Source organism: Nannobrachium achirus (assembly GCF_963921795.1).
Source record: "Nannobrachium achirus genome assembly, chromosome: 10".
Classification (NCBI taxonomy): Eukaryota; Metazoa; Chordata; class Actinopteri; order Myctophiformes; family Myctophidae; genus Nannobrachium; species Nannobrachium achirus.
The window spans coordinates 7075542-7094211 of record NC_137819.1 but is presented as its reverse complement, the minus strand read 5'-3'; the positions used below and the strand labels follow the sequence as shown (position 1 = coordinate 7094211).

The 18670-nt window shown below is 41.1% G+C and overlaps 2 protein-coding genes across 2 annotated transcripts in view; both read left to right on the top strand.

The window, feature by feature from the left end:
- LOC308292373 (protein NLRC3-like) overlaps nucleotides 1-18670 on the top strand; it is a gene marked incomplete at its 3' end in the record, with an annotated part of 202764 nt that overhangs the window by 65659 nt on the left and 118435 nt on the right. The window lies entirely within an intron of this gene.
- The window catches only part of LOC308292269 (protein NLRC3-like), a gene marked incomplete at both ends in the record, with an annotated part of 41041 nt that overhangs the window by 20486 nt on the left and 1885 nt on the right, over nucleotides 1-18670 (top strand). The window contains one exon of the mRNA XM_080734584.1: nucleotides 5265-5460. Coding sequence (XP_080590710.1) covers nucleotides 5265-5460 — 196 coding nt within the window. The remainder of the gene's footprint in view (nucleotides 1-5264; nucleotides 5461-18670) is intronic.

Below are 18670 nucleotides of genomic sequence, written 5' to 3'. Positions count from 1 at the left end.
ATTCCGGATCTTGTTTGCTGGGGATGGTGGGCTGGTATGCCATGTTCAGATTGGAGTGGTTAGAGTGACATTTATTTAAGTGGTATGGTACATTGTCAAAACATTGTTTGTGATATGCGTAGTGGTTTTGGGTATGCATATTGGCTATTATATGGGATACTTGGTGACTAATTGGTAGACTGAAATTAATTTCGGTTTGTGTCTTTACATTATAGGTAAAGTGTCTGATAGGTTCACATTTTGAAGAAAGTGTCTAGCTAAGGACAAAATGTTTAGTCCATTATGTTTTGATTCGCTGTTAGGTTCTCGGTCCCTTAAGGGTCCTCGTTTTGTAGGGGGAGGGTGTCACGGCCCCTGTCGGCCTACTAGGGCCTGTGTGGTTGCTCTGTCTAACCTTTACTCCCACAGGTCCTGATTGCCAATCAGGTGCATTGGGAGCACCTGGCCAGTGTTCCCAGGGTGCTCTATAAAAGGCTGGGTGTGGCCACACTCTCACTCTCTCTCTCCTGCCATGAGAGCAGCAGCACTTTTGGCTAACTAGCCTAGTTTTGGTTTGCACCATTCAACACCACCACACTACATCTTCCACACATCCACATACTGCTGACCCTACTGATTACACTGATTTACACATCCCATAAGTTTTGTTCATATTATTGTTTATAATGTAAATAAATATGTTTTGTACACTTTTAACAGCCGTGTCCCTCTCCATTTGTTATGGCCTAAGAGCCGTGGTCATAACACTGGTTAAGTGTGTGCTTCTAACTTGAACCTGTAATGAACAGATGAGTGAGGCATAATATAATAGTATAAATAAAGTGTGTGTACGTTACAAATATACAACAGATACAACAAAGGTTTACAAAGTTACAGAGAGAAAAGAAACACAAGTACCGTTGTGTACAGTAAAAAGAGCAAGGTACACCAGAAAAAGAGAAGAAGAAGAATATATACATAAAGTGTCAAAACAGTCAACGCTCATAAGTTTTAAGTCACACACAACTAGCTCACATGGTGTACAGTGTTATTGTATGTGGGCTAAAGCCTGTAGCCAACATTGCATAAGCTGGCAAAGGAGGAGAGTGGCTTCACTTTAAGTTACATTTAGGAATAAATTAGCATCTGTAATTTTTAGTATGATCTCATCAGGGAACTAGAAAATATTGTTCCTTCGAAACAATTGTGGGCTCGCTTAAAGCCAGAAAACAATGGCTATAAAAGTACAAAATGTAAAGATCACAGGCAGTGCTCTCTTTGACGTTACTGACGTCAAAGATTGGTCCATTTTGTTCCAAAAATGTGTTGTGCAAAAGTTGACCCGCTGGTGGCGCTATAACAGGCCAATGTAAGAAGGGTGGTATCTGTTCCTTGACCTATTGGGAATGTGCTTGCAAGATTTCACGCACATTGCAGGCTGTGTTCATGATTTGAGGTGTTTTTGGCTTTGGCCACTTTATCGCTGCTTGCAGCTATATTTATTATTATTATTATTATTTTGTGTGTGCACTTCATAGGCATATTAGATAAAGGTCCTTAGATTGTGTGTAGAATGTTTCATGCAAATTGCTAAAAAAAAATCCTAACGGGTTTAAGCGTTTCACAAACTGCTCAAAATGATATAGCGCACCCATTTGGTCAATTGGAGTAAGATTGGTTTTAGTGATATTTGGACTAACACTCTACATCTTTGCCAAATGCCATGAACATGTTACTTTGCATGTATGATTTAGAGGCAGAAGAATAATTTGCATAAAACTGCAATATTCATTGAATTATTAAAAAAGCATGTTTAAATTTTAAAAAAAAAATCCCATCTGACAGATCTTTAGATATTGGTCCAAAGTTCATTTAAAAAAAGTTTTGTGGACGTGACGCGAAAATTCCAGAATAAAAGCGGGTTTAAGCGTTTTACAAACTGCTCAAAATGGCGGAGAATCTAAGGGCTGAGCTTACTCAACAAAGACACAGATGTCTTCCGCTTGAGTCAAAGCATGCGTGTAAGCAAGTTGCATGTCTTCAAACGAAACGAGGCATGACTTATGCCCGTTTAAAGTTTGAATTTTCAAACGCTTCGTATAGCGCCCCCCTTTGGCCGATTGGAATAAAATTGGTTTCCGTGATACTTTGACTAACCCTCTACATCTTTGCCAAATCCCATGAACGTGTAACTTTGCATGTATGATTTAGAGGCCGAAGAATAATTTGCATAAAACCGCAATATTGATTGAATTATTAAAAAAATATATTTCACTTTAAAAGAAATCCGACCAGACTAGTTTGACCGTATTGGTCCAAAGTTCATGTGAAAAAAGTGTCATGCGTGTAACGCGGAAATCCCAGGAGGAGATAGATTTTTACTGTTTTTCATATAATTCAAAATTTTGGGGGATCTAAAGGTCAGAGGTCAAAAGTTAGAGGGTAAAAGTTGTTCGACATGAGGAGACGCATACGTGTATACAGGTTTCATGGCTGTACGTATAACAGAGCATGAGCTATACCTGTTCAAAGTTCGCACTTTCGAAGGCTTCCTACAGCGCCACCATTTGGCCGATTGCTGTAAAAAATAATAGCACACTTCGCCACTGTAAGCTGAACACATTGATGTTTTTATTTTCATTTTCTGTCTAAGTATGTAGGAGTAGAAAGGAACCGAAGTTCCCGTCTACTGTTGATTGCCTGATAGATAAATAACGAGTCAATTTTGACAAGTGTGCCTGCAATGCACGACCTTGTGTAGTGGTTTGGACGGTGAGACCATCCGCCAAGTTGTCTGTGTTTCGTTGTGAGAGGGTCGGTCCCCGTGAAAAACGCGTTCCGGCACGAAACGGTTACGTTTCGCGCGTTTGTGACGCCCCCTAGGGGTCGAACTGGAAATGCTTTTGGGGATTCGTTGAGTATGCCACCCCCGACCTGTGGTTGAAATTCAGTGTTGACTCGACCTATTGTTTGTGATTTATGGCTATCGTTTGCGAAACGGGCCCCTCCCGCTAACTTTGGCAGCGCGTTACGAAGGTACGGTATGGACTATCGAAATATCCTTTGACTATGTTTATCGCATGGCTTCATAGATCACGTGTACCGGTTTTTAAGACATTTGAAGAAAATATGTAGGAAAAGGAGCAAAAAGTGTGTTTTGGAGAAAATTCAAGATGGCGGAAAATCTACCCATACGCAAATGGGCGTGGCCTATATGGGGAGATGCGTCATGACCCAAGGAATCCAGGGAAAAAATAATTTTAATTTTCCGACCTACGGTTCAACAGTTACAGGCCAAAACGTAAACTGGGCTGTTATAGTGCCACCATGAGGCCAAATGACACTATTATTTTTCATTTAATTCTTGAAATCATTATGAACCTCCTCTCCAAGTCTTGAAACTGTAGGCCCTATGGTTTGCGAGAGAAAAATAATTTAATGTGAGTTTTTGCGATTCCCATTATAAGTCAAAAGAGTTACAAGCCAAAACTTAAAGTCAGCCGTTATAGCGCCACCATGAGGTAGAGTGATGTAGTAATTTTTCAATTCATTCTTAAAATCATTATGAATCTCCTCTGCAAGGTTTGAAACTGTAGCCACTATGCTTTGCGAAAGAAAAATACTTGAATGTGAATTTTTGCTTTCTCCCATTATAAGTCAATGGGGACAATTACGTTTCGCGCGTTTGTGACGCCCCCTACAGGTCGAAGTGGAAATGCTTTTGGGGATTCGTTGAGTATGCCACCCCCGACCTGTGGTTGAAATTCGGTGTTGACTCGACCTATTGTTTGTGATTTATGGCTGTTGTTTGCGAAACGTGCCCCTCCCGCTAACTTTGGAAGCGCGTTACGAACGAACGGTACGAACTATCGAAATATCCTTTGACTATGTTTATCGCATGGCTTCATAGATCATGTGTACCGGTTTTTAAGACATTTGAAGAAAATATGTAGGAAAAGGAGCAAAAAGTGTGTTTTGGAGAAAATCCAAGATGGCGGAAAATCTATCCATACGCAAATGGGCGGGGCCTATATGGGGAGATGCGTCATGACCCAAGGAATCCAGGGAAAAAAATATTTTAATTTTCCGAGCGAGTATGTGGTGCAAAAACTGTGGGAGGAGTAGGCGGTCAAACTTTGGGGAAACGCCATGTCTGTCCGTCCGTCCGTCCGTCCGGCTTAAATATGAGCGAGAACAATAAGTGTCCCCATGCTATGCATAGGCACACTTAATGACAATATCTATAAAAGTGTGCTCGCCTTACAGGCGAGCCCACAATTAATGTTAATATCCTGCTCAATACTGAGCGTATAGATTTGTACTGATTGACCCTAGTGTAGTATAACACTCTGCTAAAGCTGTTTGGTACCAATGATTAACTCTAGTGTAGTATAACACTCTGCTAAAGCTGTTTGGTACTCAATGCACTCTGTGTTTAACTGGGGCTGTTTGCATGCCTGCAGAGAGCTGTGTGTGTGTGTGTGTGTGTGTGTGTGTGTGTGTGTGTGTGTGTGTGTGTGTGTGTGTGTGTGTGTGTGTGTGTGTGTGTGTGTGTGTGTGTGTGTGTGCGTGCGTGTGCTTCCCCTCTGTCTCGGCTTTACCGCACAGTAAGTGAAAACTGTTGCAAACAGGAAGTGGTAGAGTTTGTATCTTTGCCTTTGAGGGGAAAACGGCAAATGGTGCATTTATAAAGCACCTTTATCCAAGGCTCTTTACATAGATTGTACATTACATTCACCCATTCACACACACACATTCATTACATTCACCCACCTGATAATTCAAGAATGAATACATTTATAAGATTTAGTCTAATAAGATTGGAAGTCAGATTGAATTATTGCATGTGTTTCGGCAGCACAAAGGTGGAGAGATCTTTAGATTTGCATCTCTTTGATCTCTCTCTCTCTCTCTCTCTCTCTCTCTCTCTCTCTCTCTCTCTCTCTCTCTCTCTTTCTGTCTCTCTCTTACAGTAAATCACGTGACTTCAGTGGAAGTTGGCCGTTATTGAGTAGCAGCACTGCAACTTTAAATTTTGCGTCTTGTTGCGGCAGTTGAACTCGGTGGAAAGAGGAAACTCTCACACACAGACTGGATAGAAGAAAGAAAACAGGTCTTTATTAAACCATACAGAATATACGCGTCCTGGAGGCACTGCTAGCACCTGTTTAGAGGAAGCAGTGCACTTTATATTTTAGTTTTGTAGCCTTCAGTCATGTTGGGTTCAGAGAACTAGAGGAATTAAACAGTGGGATGTCAGAGTGTTTGGGTGGGCGGTGTCCTAGACTGTCAGAGATTTCTACCTACAACACAACGTCACCGAATCTAAACATCTGGGGTTCGGGAAAGCGGCGATCCACTCAACGTGGACATCAAACCCGGGCTGTAAGAACAAGGCCCCGCTGCTGCTTTCAGGAGACGTAGAGCTCAACCCGGGACCGTTCCCCACCGGGCAAACAACGGTGGAAATGTTTCACGACGGTAAGGTTCACTTTTTCACCTCCTCAGAAACCAAAGTTCATGACTCAATAACGGACTCTGAGATTGACATAGAAAACTATCAGTCATCAGAGGTGGTGTTTACCCGTAATACATAAGAATGTCAACTGTATCAGTCGTTCTGACCTATGAATTGAATTTACACTCGGCGGTCTTTTCCCACTCGGCTGAAAGCTGCTTGGTTTCCATAGTGAGTTAACAGTGTGATCCGGTCTAGAGCCCGCCTACTGTATCCTGTCGTTTGCACTCACACATGCATACACGCAGTGTTTCCTTTCCAGACCGGATCTGCAACATGCAAAGAGACTTTATTTTATATCCTCTATGGTGGAACTACTGCACCAGTTTACTGTAAACCACGTGGTTTAGAGGAAGATGGTCATGTGAAAAAGAAGTAGTTTTCAGTAGGGTGTGGTTTCTTTTGAGTATTTAGTGTTTGTGAATGTAATAAGTAAATTTACAAATAACAGTTTTAGGCTATAATAAAACTAATCTGATCATGAAAATAATGTCTATTTTAATAAAGGAATTGCTGAACCAGTGGACATCTCAAAGCTGCAGTTCATAACTTAGTTTAGTGAATAAAACATTATTTTAACCATGGTAGAGTATGTTAATTAATAGTATTATTAACATGATATTCCTCTACCTCAGAGAGACCACTGCTGTTAGTCTCCCTGCTCCTCTATTATTGCAGTCTAGTAGGACCCCTGTTGGTTGACATGAGCTACTGCATCTACTGTAGTTTCAACATTATGTTGGTGATATTGTTGCCTCATAGCAGGATCATAGTTAATATGTGAAGTTATTCACATATATTACGCATATATTGATAACTCTTCTAGAAACGTGTTGTCTGTAACTATAAAAGGTTTTTTTCTATATTCTATATTTTTCTAAGAGTCCAGGGAGGTGTCTGTATTAGAGATGGCAGCACCTTTGACCTTAGCCTAGAGGAAGCCTTTATGACCAAGGTCATTAAATATCAATCTCTGCTAAATACAGGGACGTGCTGGGCCCCTGATTCGGCCCGGGAAAAGGAGTTGGAGAGGCTCTCTTTGAGTGCGGCCGGGGGCTGTGCACCCGATGTTTCCGCCTTCCGGACAAGCTGCGAGGCCACAAATACTAACCGATGAACAGTTACTTTTAGGTCTCATCGTTGTTCGGGTATAAAGAGAGTCTAATGATGTTGTATGAGGACCATCTAGGAGTTGTCAAAGAAGCTAGGGAGTAGTGGGCTGGTATTCAGATGATAGACAAGCCAGTGGGGCCAATGTGATGGCTCTGTGGGCTGCTGCTACTCAAAGATTGGCCATTTCAGATTATGAGAGACAAGCCAGTGGGCCAATTACATGAGTTATATTTACTTTGAGGGCCGTCCATTTTTTTCTGGTCAGGCCGGGAATGGACTGGCCGTTCGGGAGTTGTCCCGCTTTTCCCAATGGCCTGCACGTCCCTGGCTAAATATCATCTCAGAGCTGATAGGTGCAGACTATCCATCCATCCATCCATCTTCAATCGCTTATCCGGAATCGGGTCGCGGGGGTAACAGTTCCAACTGAGACCTCCAGATTTCCTTGTCTTCATATTTGGCAACCTGGGACATACCGTTGAACATGATTAGTGGAGCTGCCTCTGGTGTTGTGATCGTGGACATCCTTGACCTTTAGGAAGTAGTTTGTCAGGTACATGGGTATCTTTGATGTGTAGTGTATCTTGTACACCAGGTCCATTAGTAGACTGGTCTTTAGGGTTTCAACAACTTGGGATTCCTGAAAAGAGGCAAAAAAGCTAGCAAAGTATTGTGCTGTGTCTGCCATAATTGTAAATGGCTGAAAGGCTAGAATAAAGGATTCTGATGGTTAATGCCATGCATCTCTAGCATGTTGTGTTTTCTGATGTATTTTATTGACTGTAACCTTGACAGGTTTAATAAAGAGCAACATGGAGAGCAAGAAGGAGGAACCTGTCAAACATCACATCCACAGAGCAGAGACTCCAACACCCAGCTGTGTGTCTGTGAAGAGTGACTGGCCTAAAGATTCTCCGCTTCTGTTCAGTGAACCTGGACCTGCACACACAGTATGTCAATCCTCCTGTACAACTCTTGAACTGTATTTCTAGTCCACTAACTCTACTGTTTATTATCATTAATGGTTATTATTTAGCCATTTATTCTGTTTTCTTATTGTTTTGTTCTGTATTATCTGCAATATTTTGAGGCGAAACAAAAAAAAATCCTTTAAGATTTACAATGAGACTTAAAAACAAATATTTAATAAATAAACGTCTTAATTTATATGAAATCCTAATTATAGAAACATTTATATCTTTCCAGAAGTCTTCACCACAGACCATGGTCTCCAACAGCCAGCTATGCTCAACCTGGACCTCCACACACACAGTATGTCAATCCTCCTATACATTACACAACACTATGAAACATAACGAACAGTACAGAGCTAGCTTGCTTTGGTACTGCAAAATTCAACACCAGAGCAAAAAAAAAAAAAACTTGTGGCCGGTGTGGAAGCTGGAAATTTGTGGCCGGTGTGGAAGCTTGCATTGACTTTATGAGGTTTTAAAAAAGCAAATTATTTGCTTCGCAAAATCGCCCTTGGTGTGTAAAGACCTTTAATGTGCCTTATTGTTTGTAAAATGTTACTGTTTCTATAATGTTAACATTTAGCTATTTTATTCTGTCTTCTTGTTACTGCAATGTTAAGAGGCAAAACTCAAAACATGTTCCCATTTATGTTTACAATGGTACTTAAAAATAGTAGAAAAACTAAAATAACAACATTGAATAAATGGACATTCATATGATAATTATAGAAACATTTTCCAGAAGTCTGTATTACAGACCAGAGACTCCAACAGTCAGCTATGTGTCTATGAAGAGTGACTGGTCTAGAAGAGAACCTCTTAACTTCAGTGATGAACCTGGACCTCCACACACAACGTACGTCAATCCTCCTATACAATATATAACACTATGAAGTATAACAGACAGTAGCGATACAGATATACAGTACAGTATATCAACCATGTTTGAAAATCATTGGGACGGCCTTGAATGTCTGAGAGCAAATCGAGAAGCTTAACTCATTCTGTGCCAATGACGGTTTATGACGGTTTTTGTGTTTTTTGTATAGAAAAAAAATCATTTTTTTTTTTCAAAATGACCTGAGATCAGAGAGATGCTTTTCTCTGTTTGTGTGTTCGCTCCCTCGTTTAGCTGATTGAGAAAATGTGTGTTCATGTGTGTTCATTCTAGTGGATGGACACTTTTTTTTCATTCAAACAGCTCTATCTCTGGAACCATTTGTCTGATTGACAACATTCTTTTTGCCACTGAATCACACCAACTGTGTCTGTTTCTTTTCATTGCATAGTAAAGAAAAACATACACAATCGTGGCACAGCTACCTTGGAGCCATTTTGGCATTTGGCACAGAATGAGTTTTTAAGATTGGATTTGTGAACCTCTCACGCTAGAGCAGTGGTTCTCAACCTGTGTGGTACATGAGCCCCCTCTGGTGGTACTCAAAGGAGTCTCCCAAAAATAAGAAAGAATACATAAGTGTAGTGAAATATTGATGTTATACTACAGGTAGTTGTTCTGACCAAGCAATGGGCTCTCCGGCCATGCTGAAATGAGGATGAAGACACACCTAGCCATTAATAAAGGATTAGAAATATCATCAGTTTGCACGGGAAGTTCACACATGTAGTTGCTAAATGTGTCTGATGACCCGGTCATCAAATGATTGGTTTAGGAATGCAACCAAAACAACTAAATGTCCATGAATTCAAGGAATAAATGGTCCTCCTGTGTTAACTGTGCATAACTGAATAGGATGTGGTGGGTCTATGCACCTGTATTTTAACATCAGTTATTATGGTGGTACTTGGAGAGAGACATATTTTCCAAGGTGGTGCTTTGCTTAGAAAGGTTGAAAACCACTGCACTAGAGGATAATCATGCTCTACATCTGTTCTTGATTTAGGCTGGGGAACAGAATACAACAATAATAGAATAACAATAACAAATATGAAACAACTTGTCCTCTTACATTCTTATGATAATTATAGAAACATTTATATATTTCCAGAAGTCTTCACCACAGAGCAGAGTCTTCAACAACCAGCTATGTGTCTATGAAGAGTGACGGGTCTAGAAGAGAACCTCTTAACTTCAGTGAACCTGGACCTCCACACACACAGTATGTCAATCCTCCTATACATTACACTACACTGTAAAGCTGCACTCACACTGCAAGATTTTAAAATCTCAAACGATTTGTATTTCTGGTAGCGTCACACACTACAGGAGTCAGAATCTTCCCCTGTTCTGATATGACTGCCTTGACCCGGCCATTGCCTTGTTTTCCACTCTTTGCTTCTACAATTTACAATTTAGGCATTTAGCAGACACTCTTAATCCAAAGCGATTTACAATTATGCAAGGACGGTGTGTCTTAAAATAACCATATTCCCAGATATTCTTTATAAACTGTAAAACTATATTCTGCACATCTTGCTAATCATGAGTTGATTCACTTGTCCGCCATCTGGATGTGAAAACACATGAGGACATCCTTGATTTCTAGGTTGGATAGAAGATAAGAGTCAGAGGTTTCTTACCTTGTAGGATGTGAACCAGTATTAGCATTGCTTTGTTAAAGGGATATTTCACTTTCAAAAACACTTTTGGTCATTTTATCGTCTGATCAGGCTTTTATGAACACCCTGAACAGTTTTGTGTTCTTAATGAATCTATCATGGTTAATAAAATGGAGTTTGAAGTTACAATGGGTGTGTATGTGGAGGGGCCCTGGATGGGCCCCGCCTGATAACATTTACATCAACTATCTAAATACTGAATCAAGCAAATAAAAAACTGTCGAGGGTGTTCATAAAAGCCTGATTAGATGATAAAATTACCAAAAGTGTTTTTGAAAGTTACATATCCCTTTAATCTATTATGTATCTCTCTATGTATATGTATATGTGTATGTATAACACTTTTGGAACAAATTGCAGCATTGTTTTTTCTCAATACAATTTAAAGTATAGTATATGAAAGAAAAATCAGATTTAAAAATAATTTAAAGGTAGCAGCTCTGTGTCATACTGTGCAGTAGGTAGAGATGTCAATCCATGGTTTGTAGTCCTTAGGGTGGTTGTGTTGCTACAAATCACAATCTGGTGTTCAGTGGTGAAGCTTCACTATACAGACTGACTGCTTGAAGCGACCTACGGTCGCTTATCTCCCGATTAGGGAGTCTTACTGGTGTATATGACCTATCTATGCAACACACTATGTTATATCTATCTATGTAAACACACTATGTTATATCTATCTATGTAACACACTATGTTATATCTATCTATGTAACACACTATGTTATATCTATCTATGTAACACACTAAGCTATATCTATCTGTTATATCTATCTAGGAAACCCCTTTTTATTGCTCTTTCTATTGTTATTGTTTTGTAGTTTTAGCTGTTGTCCAAAAAGTAATACACTTTCATACTAGATACAAATAAAACAACCTTTTCATTCACATGATAAATGTATAAACGTATGATTCCAGAAGTCACAGAGCAGAGTCTCCAACACCCAGCTGTGTGTCTATGAAGAGTGATTGGTCTAAAGATTATCCTCCCAACTTCAGTGATCAACCGAGACCTCCACACACACAGTACGTCAATTCTCCTGTACAATATCTAACACTATAACATGACCAGGGGCATCACAAAGGGGGTGGGGGGAGTTACTAGGGCCCAAGGTGGAGGCGCCTGGAATTATTTAATTTTTTAGCTATTGAAAAAATAGCAGATATACAAGCTCACAGCGCGGCACTGAGTGTAGGGGTGCTGATCACAGATATAAAAAGCTAGATGCCTCGTTCGCCTCTGCAGTTCATTGGAGCGACTGCAACAGTTGTAGTCCGGACTTCCTGGAAAAACCAAGGGATCGCTGTCAGTCAAAGTGACTACTGGCAAATCACATCGCGTTTTTTCCGGGACTTATCCAAGGACTACAATTCTCAGCTGTTCTTACAGGCTGCCTACGTAAAGACCCGCCCCCACCTGCCTCTGATTGGCCTAGCAACTTCCTATGTGTGACAAACGTGGAAGCGATGCACACAGATTCCCTTGGTCCCTCGATGCATTATGCACCAGTGCAGAAGGAGGTGTCTACCTTTCTATGTCTATGGTGCTGATCTCCATCACTGAGGCGATTCGATACGCATCTCGATACACTGCCAGCAATACGATATATTTGCGATACATTGAAATCCTGCCGATACGATGCATTACGAATCATACCTGACCCCGATACGATGCGATACGATTTACCGCTGTTCCGATACGATGCGATACACCCCTTTTCCTGATTTTATTGCGATTTGGACTTAACATCTGGTATACAATAACAATACCAGTGATTATCTAACATTTACATTTTAAGGACCATCATAACTCAGAGTACAAATGGAATCAAATGAACCTGTAACAAGATTGAAACTAAATGTAAAAATTACTGGCAGTCACAGCTGCAGTAGACGGTTCAAGACGCCTCGGAAACACAGGATAGAATAAAATACTACATGAAAAAACGATTCAGACATGCAGCAAACGATACATCACGATACGATACATCACGATACGATACATCACAATTTCAGATGTCAATTGTACCGATACACACTGAATGAACTGATTCACTCCTATCGCGCACATTTGTATAACGATTGCGATCCGTATCGATTAATCTCAGCATCCCTAACTGAGTGCCGTGCTGTGAGCTTGTAGATCTGCCATTTTTAAAAAGCTGTGAAAATGTGTGCAAATCTAAATATAAGTGAACATTTGTGACTCAAATTTTGCTTCTGAGGGGTCCCTGGAACAAATTAATTTGAGATGGGGGTCCGTGGCCAAATACATATCATTTTAGGTGTCCTTCATATGAAAAAGTTTGAGCACCACTGACATATCAGATCTACACGCTCTGCAGCGTGGCACTCGGTGCCGCGCTGTGAGCTTGTGTATCTGCTATTTTTCAATAGTTAAAGTACCCAGGGCCCAGAATTTGGTGTGACACCCCTGAACATGACAAAGTGATGCCATGCATGTTTAAACTACTACAAAACAATACATTAATAACAGTGTGTTCTCCCTGTTCAATCTGTATCTACTGTATATTATCAGTTAGTATGTGTGCAGTTTGTGAATGAAGTTGTACAAATCACAATGTGGTGTTCAGTGGTGAAGTTATATAGGTCATGTACACAAGCAAAACCCCCAAAATCACTGTTTCATTCACATGATAAATGTATACACGTTTGTATGATTACAGAAGTCACAGAGCAGAGTCTCCAACACCCAGCTGTGTGTCTATGAAGAGTGATTGGTCTAAAGATTATCCTCCCAACTTCAGTGATCAACCGAGACCTCCACACACACAGTATGTCAATCCTCCTGTACAATATCTAACACTATAACATGACCAGGGGCGTCACAAGGGGGGGAGTTACTAGGGCCCAAGGTGGAGGGGCCTGGAATTATTGTATACTTTAGTTATTGAAAAAATAGCAGATATACAAGCTCACAGCCCGGCACTGAGTGTAGGGGTGCTGATCACAGATATAAAAAGCTAGATGCCTCGTTCGCCTCTGCAGTTCATTGGAGCGACTGCAACAGTTGTAGTCCGGACTTCCTGGAAAAACCAAGGGATCGCTGTCAGTCAAGTGACTACTGGCAAATCACGTCGCGTTTTTTCCGGGACTTATCCAAGGACTACAATTCTCAGCTGTTCTTACAGGCTGCGTACGTAAAGACCCGCCCCCACCTGCCTCTGATTGGCCTAGCAACTTCCCTATGGGTGACAAACGTGGAAGCGATGCACACAAATTCCCTTGTTCCCTCGATGCATATGCGCCAGAGCTGATTTACCCCTGTTCCCGTTACGATGCGATACACCCCTTTTCCCAATTTTATTGCGATTTGGACTTAACATCACTACAATAACAATACCAGTGATTCTCTAACGTTTACATTTTAAGGACCATCATAACTCAGAGAGTATAAATGGAATCAAATGAAGCTGTAACAAGAGTAAAACTAAATGTCAAAATTACTGGCAGTCACAGCTGCAGTCGACGGTTCAAGATGCCTCGGAAACACAGGATAGAATGAAATACTATGTGAAAAACCCATTCAGACATGCAGCGAACGATACATCACAATACCATACATTACAATACGATACGATACGATACGATACATCACGATTTCAGATGTCAATTGTGCCAATACACACTGAATGAACTGATTCACTCCTATCGTGCACATTTGTATCGCGATTACGATCCGTATCGATTAATCTCAGCAACCCTAACCGAGTGCCGCACTGCGAGCTTGTAGATCTGCTATTTTTGAAAAGCTGTGAAAATGTGTGCAAATCTTTGAATATAAGTGAACATTTGTGACTCAAATTTTGCTTCTGCGGGGTCCCTGGAACAAAATAATTTGAGATGGGGGTCCGTGGCCAAATACATATCATTTTGGGGGTCCTTCACATGAAAAAGTTTGAGCACCACTGACATATCAGATCTACAAGCTCGCAGTGCGGCACTCGGTGCCGCGCTGTGAGCTTGTAGATCTGCTATTTTTCAATAGTTAAAGTACCCAGGGCCCAGAATTTGGTGCGACACCCCTGAACATGACCTAGTGATGTCATGCATGTTTAAACTACTATAAAACAATACATTAACAACAGTGTGTTCTCCCTGTTCAATCTGTATCAGTTACTATGTGTGCAGTTTGTGAATGAAGTTGTACAAATCACAATGTGGTTGAAGTTATACAGGTCATGTACACAAGCAAAACCCCCAAGAATTTCATTCACATGATAAATGTATACACGTTTGTATGATTCCAGAAGTCACAGAGCAGAGTCTCCAACACCCAGCTGTGTGTCTATGAAGAGTGATTGGTCTAAAGATTATCCTCCCAACTTCAGTGATCAACCGAGACCTCCACACACACAGTATGTCAATCCTCCTATACAATATATAACATTATAACATGATCTGTCTGCCTGGATGGACGTGTCTAATCTAGCAAGCTACTAGACAATTTTCTTGTACATTATGTTTATATTTTCATGGTGGCGATATACTAGCCCACTTTACATTTTGGCCTTTAAGTCTTGTGTCATCGGTCTTTGACCAAAATAAGTGGTACAAATCACTATCTATGTAACACACTATGGTGTATCTATATGTAATATCTATTTATGTAACACACTATTTTACATAGGTCATGTACACAAGCAAAACCACCAAAATAACTGTTTCATTCACATGGTAAATGTATAAACATTTGTATGATTCCAGAAGTCACAGAGCAGAGTCTCCAACACCCAGCTGTGTGTCTATGAAGAGTGACTGGTCTAAAGATATTCCCCCTGGCTTCAGTGATCAACCGAGACCTCCACACACACAGTATGTCAATCCTCCTATACAATATATAACACTATAACATGACCAGGGGCGTCACAAGGGGAGGGGGGGGGGGGAGTTACTAGGGCCCAAGGTGGAGGGGCCTGGAATTATTGTATACTTTAGTTATTGAAAAAATAGCAGATATACAAGCTCACAGCGCGGCACCAAGAGTAGGGGTGCTGATCACAGATATAAAAAGCTAGATGCCTCGTTCTCCTCTGCAGTTCATTGGAGCGACTGCAACAGTTGTAGCCCGGACTTCCTGGAAAAACCAAGGGATCGCTGTCAGTCAAGTGACTGACAAATCACAACAACTTCATTCATAAACTGCACACATAGTAACTGATAAAGATTGAACAGGGAGAACACACTGTTATTAATGTATTGTTTTATAGTAGTTTAAACATGCATGGCATCACTTTGTCATGTTCAGGGGTGTCGCACCAATGAACTGATTCACTCCTATCGTGCACATTTGTATCGCGATTATGATCTGTATCGATTAATCTCAGCATCCCTAACCGAGTGCCGCACAGCGAGCTTGTAGATCTGCTATTTTTGAAAAGCTGTGAAAATGTGTGCAAATCTTTGAATATAAGTGAACATTTGTGACTCAAATTTTGCTTCTGAGGGGTCCCTGGAACAAATTAATTTGAGACACGTATCATTTTGGGGGTCCTTCACATGAAAAAGTTTGAGCACCACTGACATAGCAGATCTACAAGCTCACAGTGTGGCACTCGGTGCCACGCTGTGAGCTTGTATATCTGCTATTTTTCAATAGTTAAAGTACCCAGGGCCCAGAATTTGGTGTGACAACCCTGAACATGACCTAGTGATGTCATGCATGTTTAAACTACAAAACAATACATTAATAACAGTGTGTCCTCCCTGTTCAATCTGTATCAGTTACTATGTGTACAGTTTGTGAATGAAGTTGTACAAATCACAATGTGGTGTTCAGTGGTGAAGTTATATAGGTCATGTACACAAGCAAAACCCCCAAAATCACTGTTTCATTCACATGATAAATGTATACACGTTTGTATGATTCCAGAAGTCACAGAGCAGAGTCTCCAACACCCAGCTGTGTGTCTATGAAGAGTGACTGGTCTAAAGATTATCCTCCCAACTTCAGTGATCAACCGAGACCTCCACACACACAGTATGTCAATCCTTCTATACAGTATATAACACTATAACATGACAAAGTGATCTGTCTGTCTGTCTGTCTGTCTGTCTGTCTGTCTGTCTGTCTGTCTGTCTGTCTGGATGGTGGATGGATGTGTCTATAGAGACACATTTCTTGTGCACACTGCCAATAGGCCAAGGAAGCCAATCCCTTCATTATATTTATATTTTAATGGTGGCGCTATACCAGCCCACTTATACGTCTTCAACCATCGGTCAAAGACTAAAACTGTATCCAACCCGGCCTGGTGGAGATATGCTCTCTGTTCTACTTATTCTCATGTCATTTTGGACAGTCATGGTGTCACATGTCATTTACATGTCATTTATATGTTCTGTTCCCAGTCTGGTTCTGTACAAACATTATGGACACAAGACATTAACTATCAGCATCCTTTATTGGAAACATTTCATCCCATTTGCACTGAGCCTATACAGTACACCAGGGGTCCTCAAATACAAATCTTGAAGGTCCAGAAATATTTTTTTGAAACAGGTCCGGGTCCGAAAAAAAAGGCGAAGGCGAAATAAGGCGGATACATTTATACAGTATGTACTGTATGTATGTATGTTTATTTTATAATCATTAGAATTGTTTATTTTAATTATTATTATTATTATTTGGAACTTTGGAAATCTCAGTTGGAACTGTTACCCCTGCTACCCGATGCTGGATAAGCGGTTGAAGATGGATGGATGTATGAATGGATAATTATTTATGCATGTAGAGTAGGCTACATTATTTACATTTATTGTGTAGCAATAAAACACTGGCTTATAGTTTAATTATTGGAAACTAAAGAGCATGAATGCAATATTAGGCTTGTCGTTCAGAATGGAAAATAAAGTGAAACTTAGCGTGAGGGGGAGAGGATTACTTGACATTCAGTTGACACACTACTGCACAAGCCAGACTGTGCTGGTTGCCTATGTCAAATGGCCAGTCAAATCAGGGTCAACGAGTCATAGTTATTAACCTAACACAGCCTAGGATAGCTGGCAATAATATGCGACGACACATCACATTGTTAAAGACGCATGATCACGCATCGCGAGTTTCGCGACCATTTCTCGTCTAATGCAAGCAGTTGGAGCCTTACATCGTGGATATTAATGTGTTGCTGTTGTCCTCTCCAATTGAACAGCCAAAGGTAGAAGATCTCTAAGTTATTAATCCAGTGGGAGCAATGGTTTCCAAGAGGTTTTAGCAACTTTTTCAGGCAGCGAGCGGCATGAGTGTGTGGAGAGGGGAGGGGAGGGGGGAGCAGCATGGAGAGCGCTGCTTCGGAGGGAAGGAAAACCTTTGATCTACAAGCCCACAGCACGTTGCACCCGCTACGCTTTGTGGGCTTGCAAATTGGCGTAGGGGTGTGTCTTGTGAGCCTGTGTATGTGTTTGAGCGAATGAGCACATACACACCCACGCACACACAAACACAAATCACACACAGTCAGTCCGATCGTCAGATACAACTGTGCGGAGATTTCTCAGAAATGTGCCGCGGTCCGGACGGAGGTGCGCCTGGGTCCGGACATGGACCGCGGTCCGCCTATTGAGGACCCCTGCAGTACACACACACACACACACACCCACACACACACACACACACACACACACACACACACACACACACACACGTGTGTACATTGCCAGATTTACACTGACTATTTTTTTAGGCCTGTTGTTTCCCCGCGCCCTGTGGTCGCTTCTCACCTTAAGGCGTCTTACTTGTAGATAGGCTAGTATTTTCCTGCACACGGATGAGTAATGGAATGATCGTTTAACGTTCACTGTTTTACTGAATATTATGAATGACTTCCATTTACATGATAAATGTATAAACATTTGTATGATTCCAGAAGTCACAGAGCAGAGTCTCCAACACCCAGCTGTGTGTCTATGAAGAGTGACTGGTCAATGGGACAACATCCTGCCTTCAGTGAACCTGGACCTCCACACACACAGTATGTCAATCCTCCTATACAATATATAACACTATAACATGACAATGTGATCTGTCTGACTGTCGTCATTATGGAAGCACATTTGGAAAGGGACCGTTTTGATGAAAAGGTCCATGAAAACAGGTTGCATGTTGACAATGTACAACTGGAGCGTTTGTTTGTATTATGCAAATCGGCTGCTGTTATTTTAGTTTGCACATTTATCACGACCGTAGGTCGCCTTTAGTATGAAATCAAGCATTCTTGGTGCAATTTTTATTTATATCAGTGCAACCTGATATAAATATCAGGGCGTGCTCTGCTGGCGCACAAGTAGGCCATACATGACCACCTCGACAGAGTGCAGTCTAGTTTTGGTCAAAGTTGATTCCATGCCAAAGCCCAACAGTCTGCTGTCACCCAGGTCCATGCCAGCTCCACATGGCCTGGCTGCCACCCAGCAGTCTGCCTGCATGCGCTGATGTGCGGAGGAGACAAGTCACACTTGCAAATTAATTCCGTCCTTGTCCCTTTTA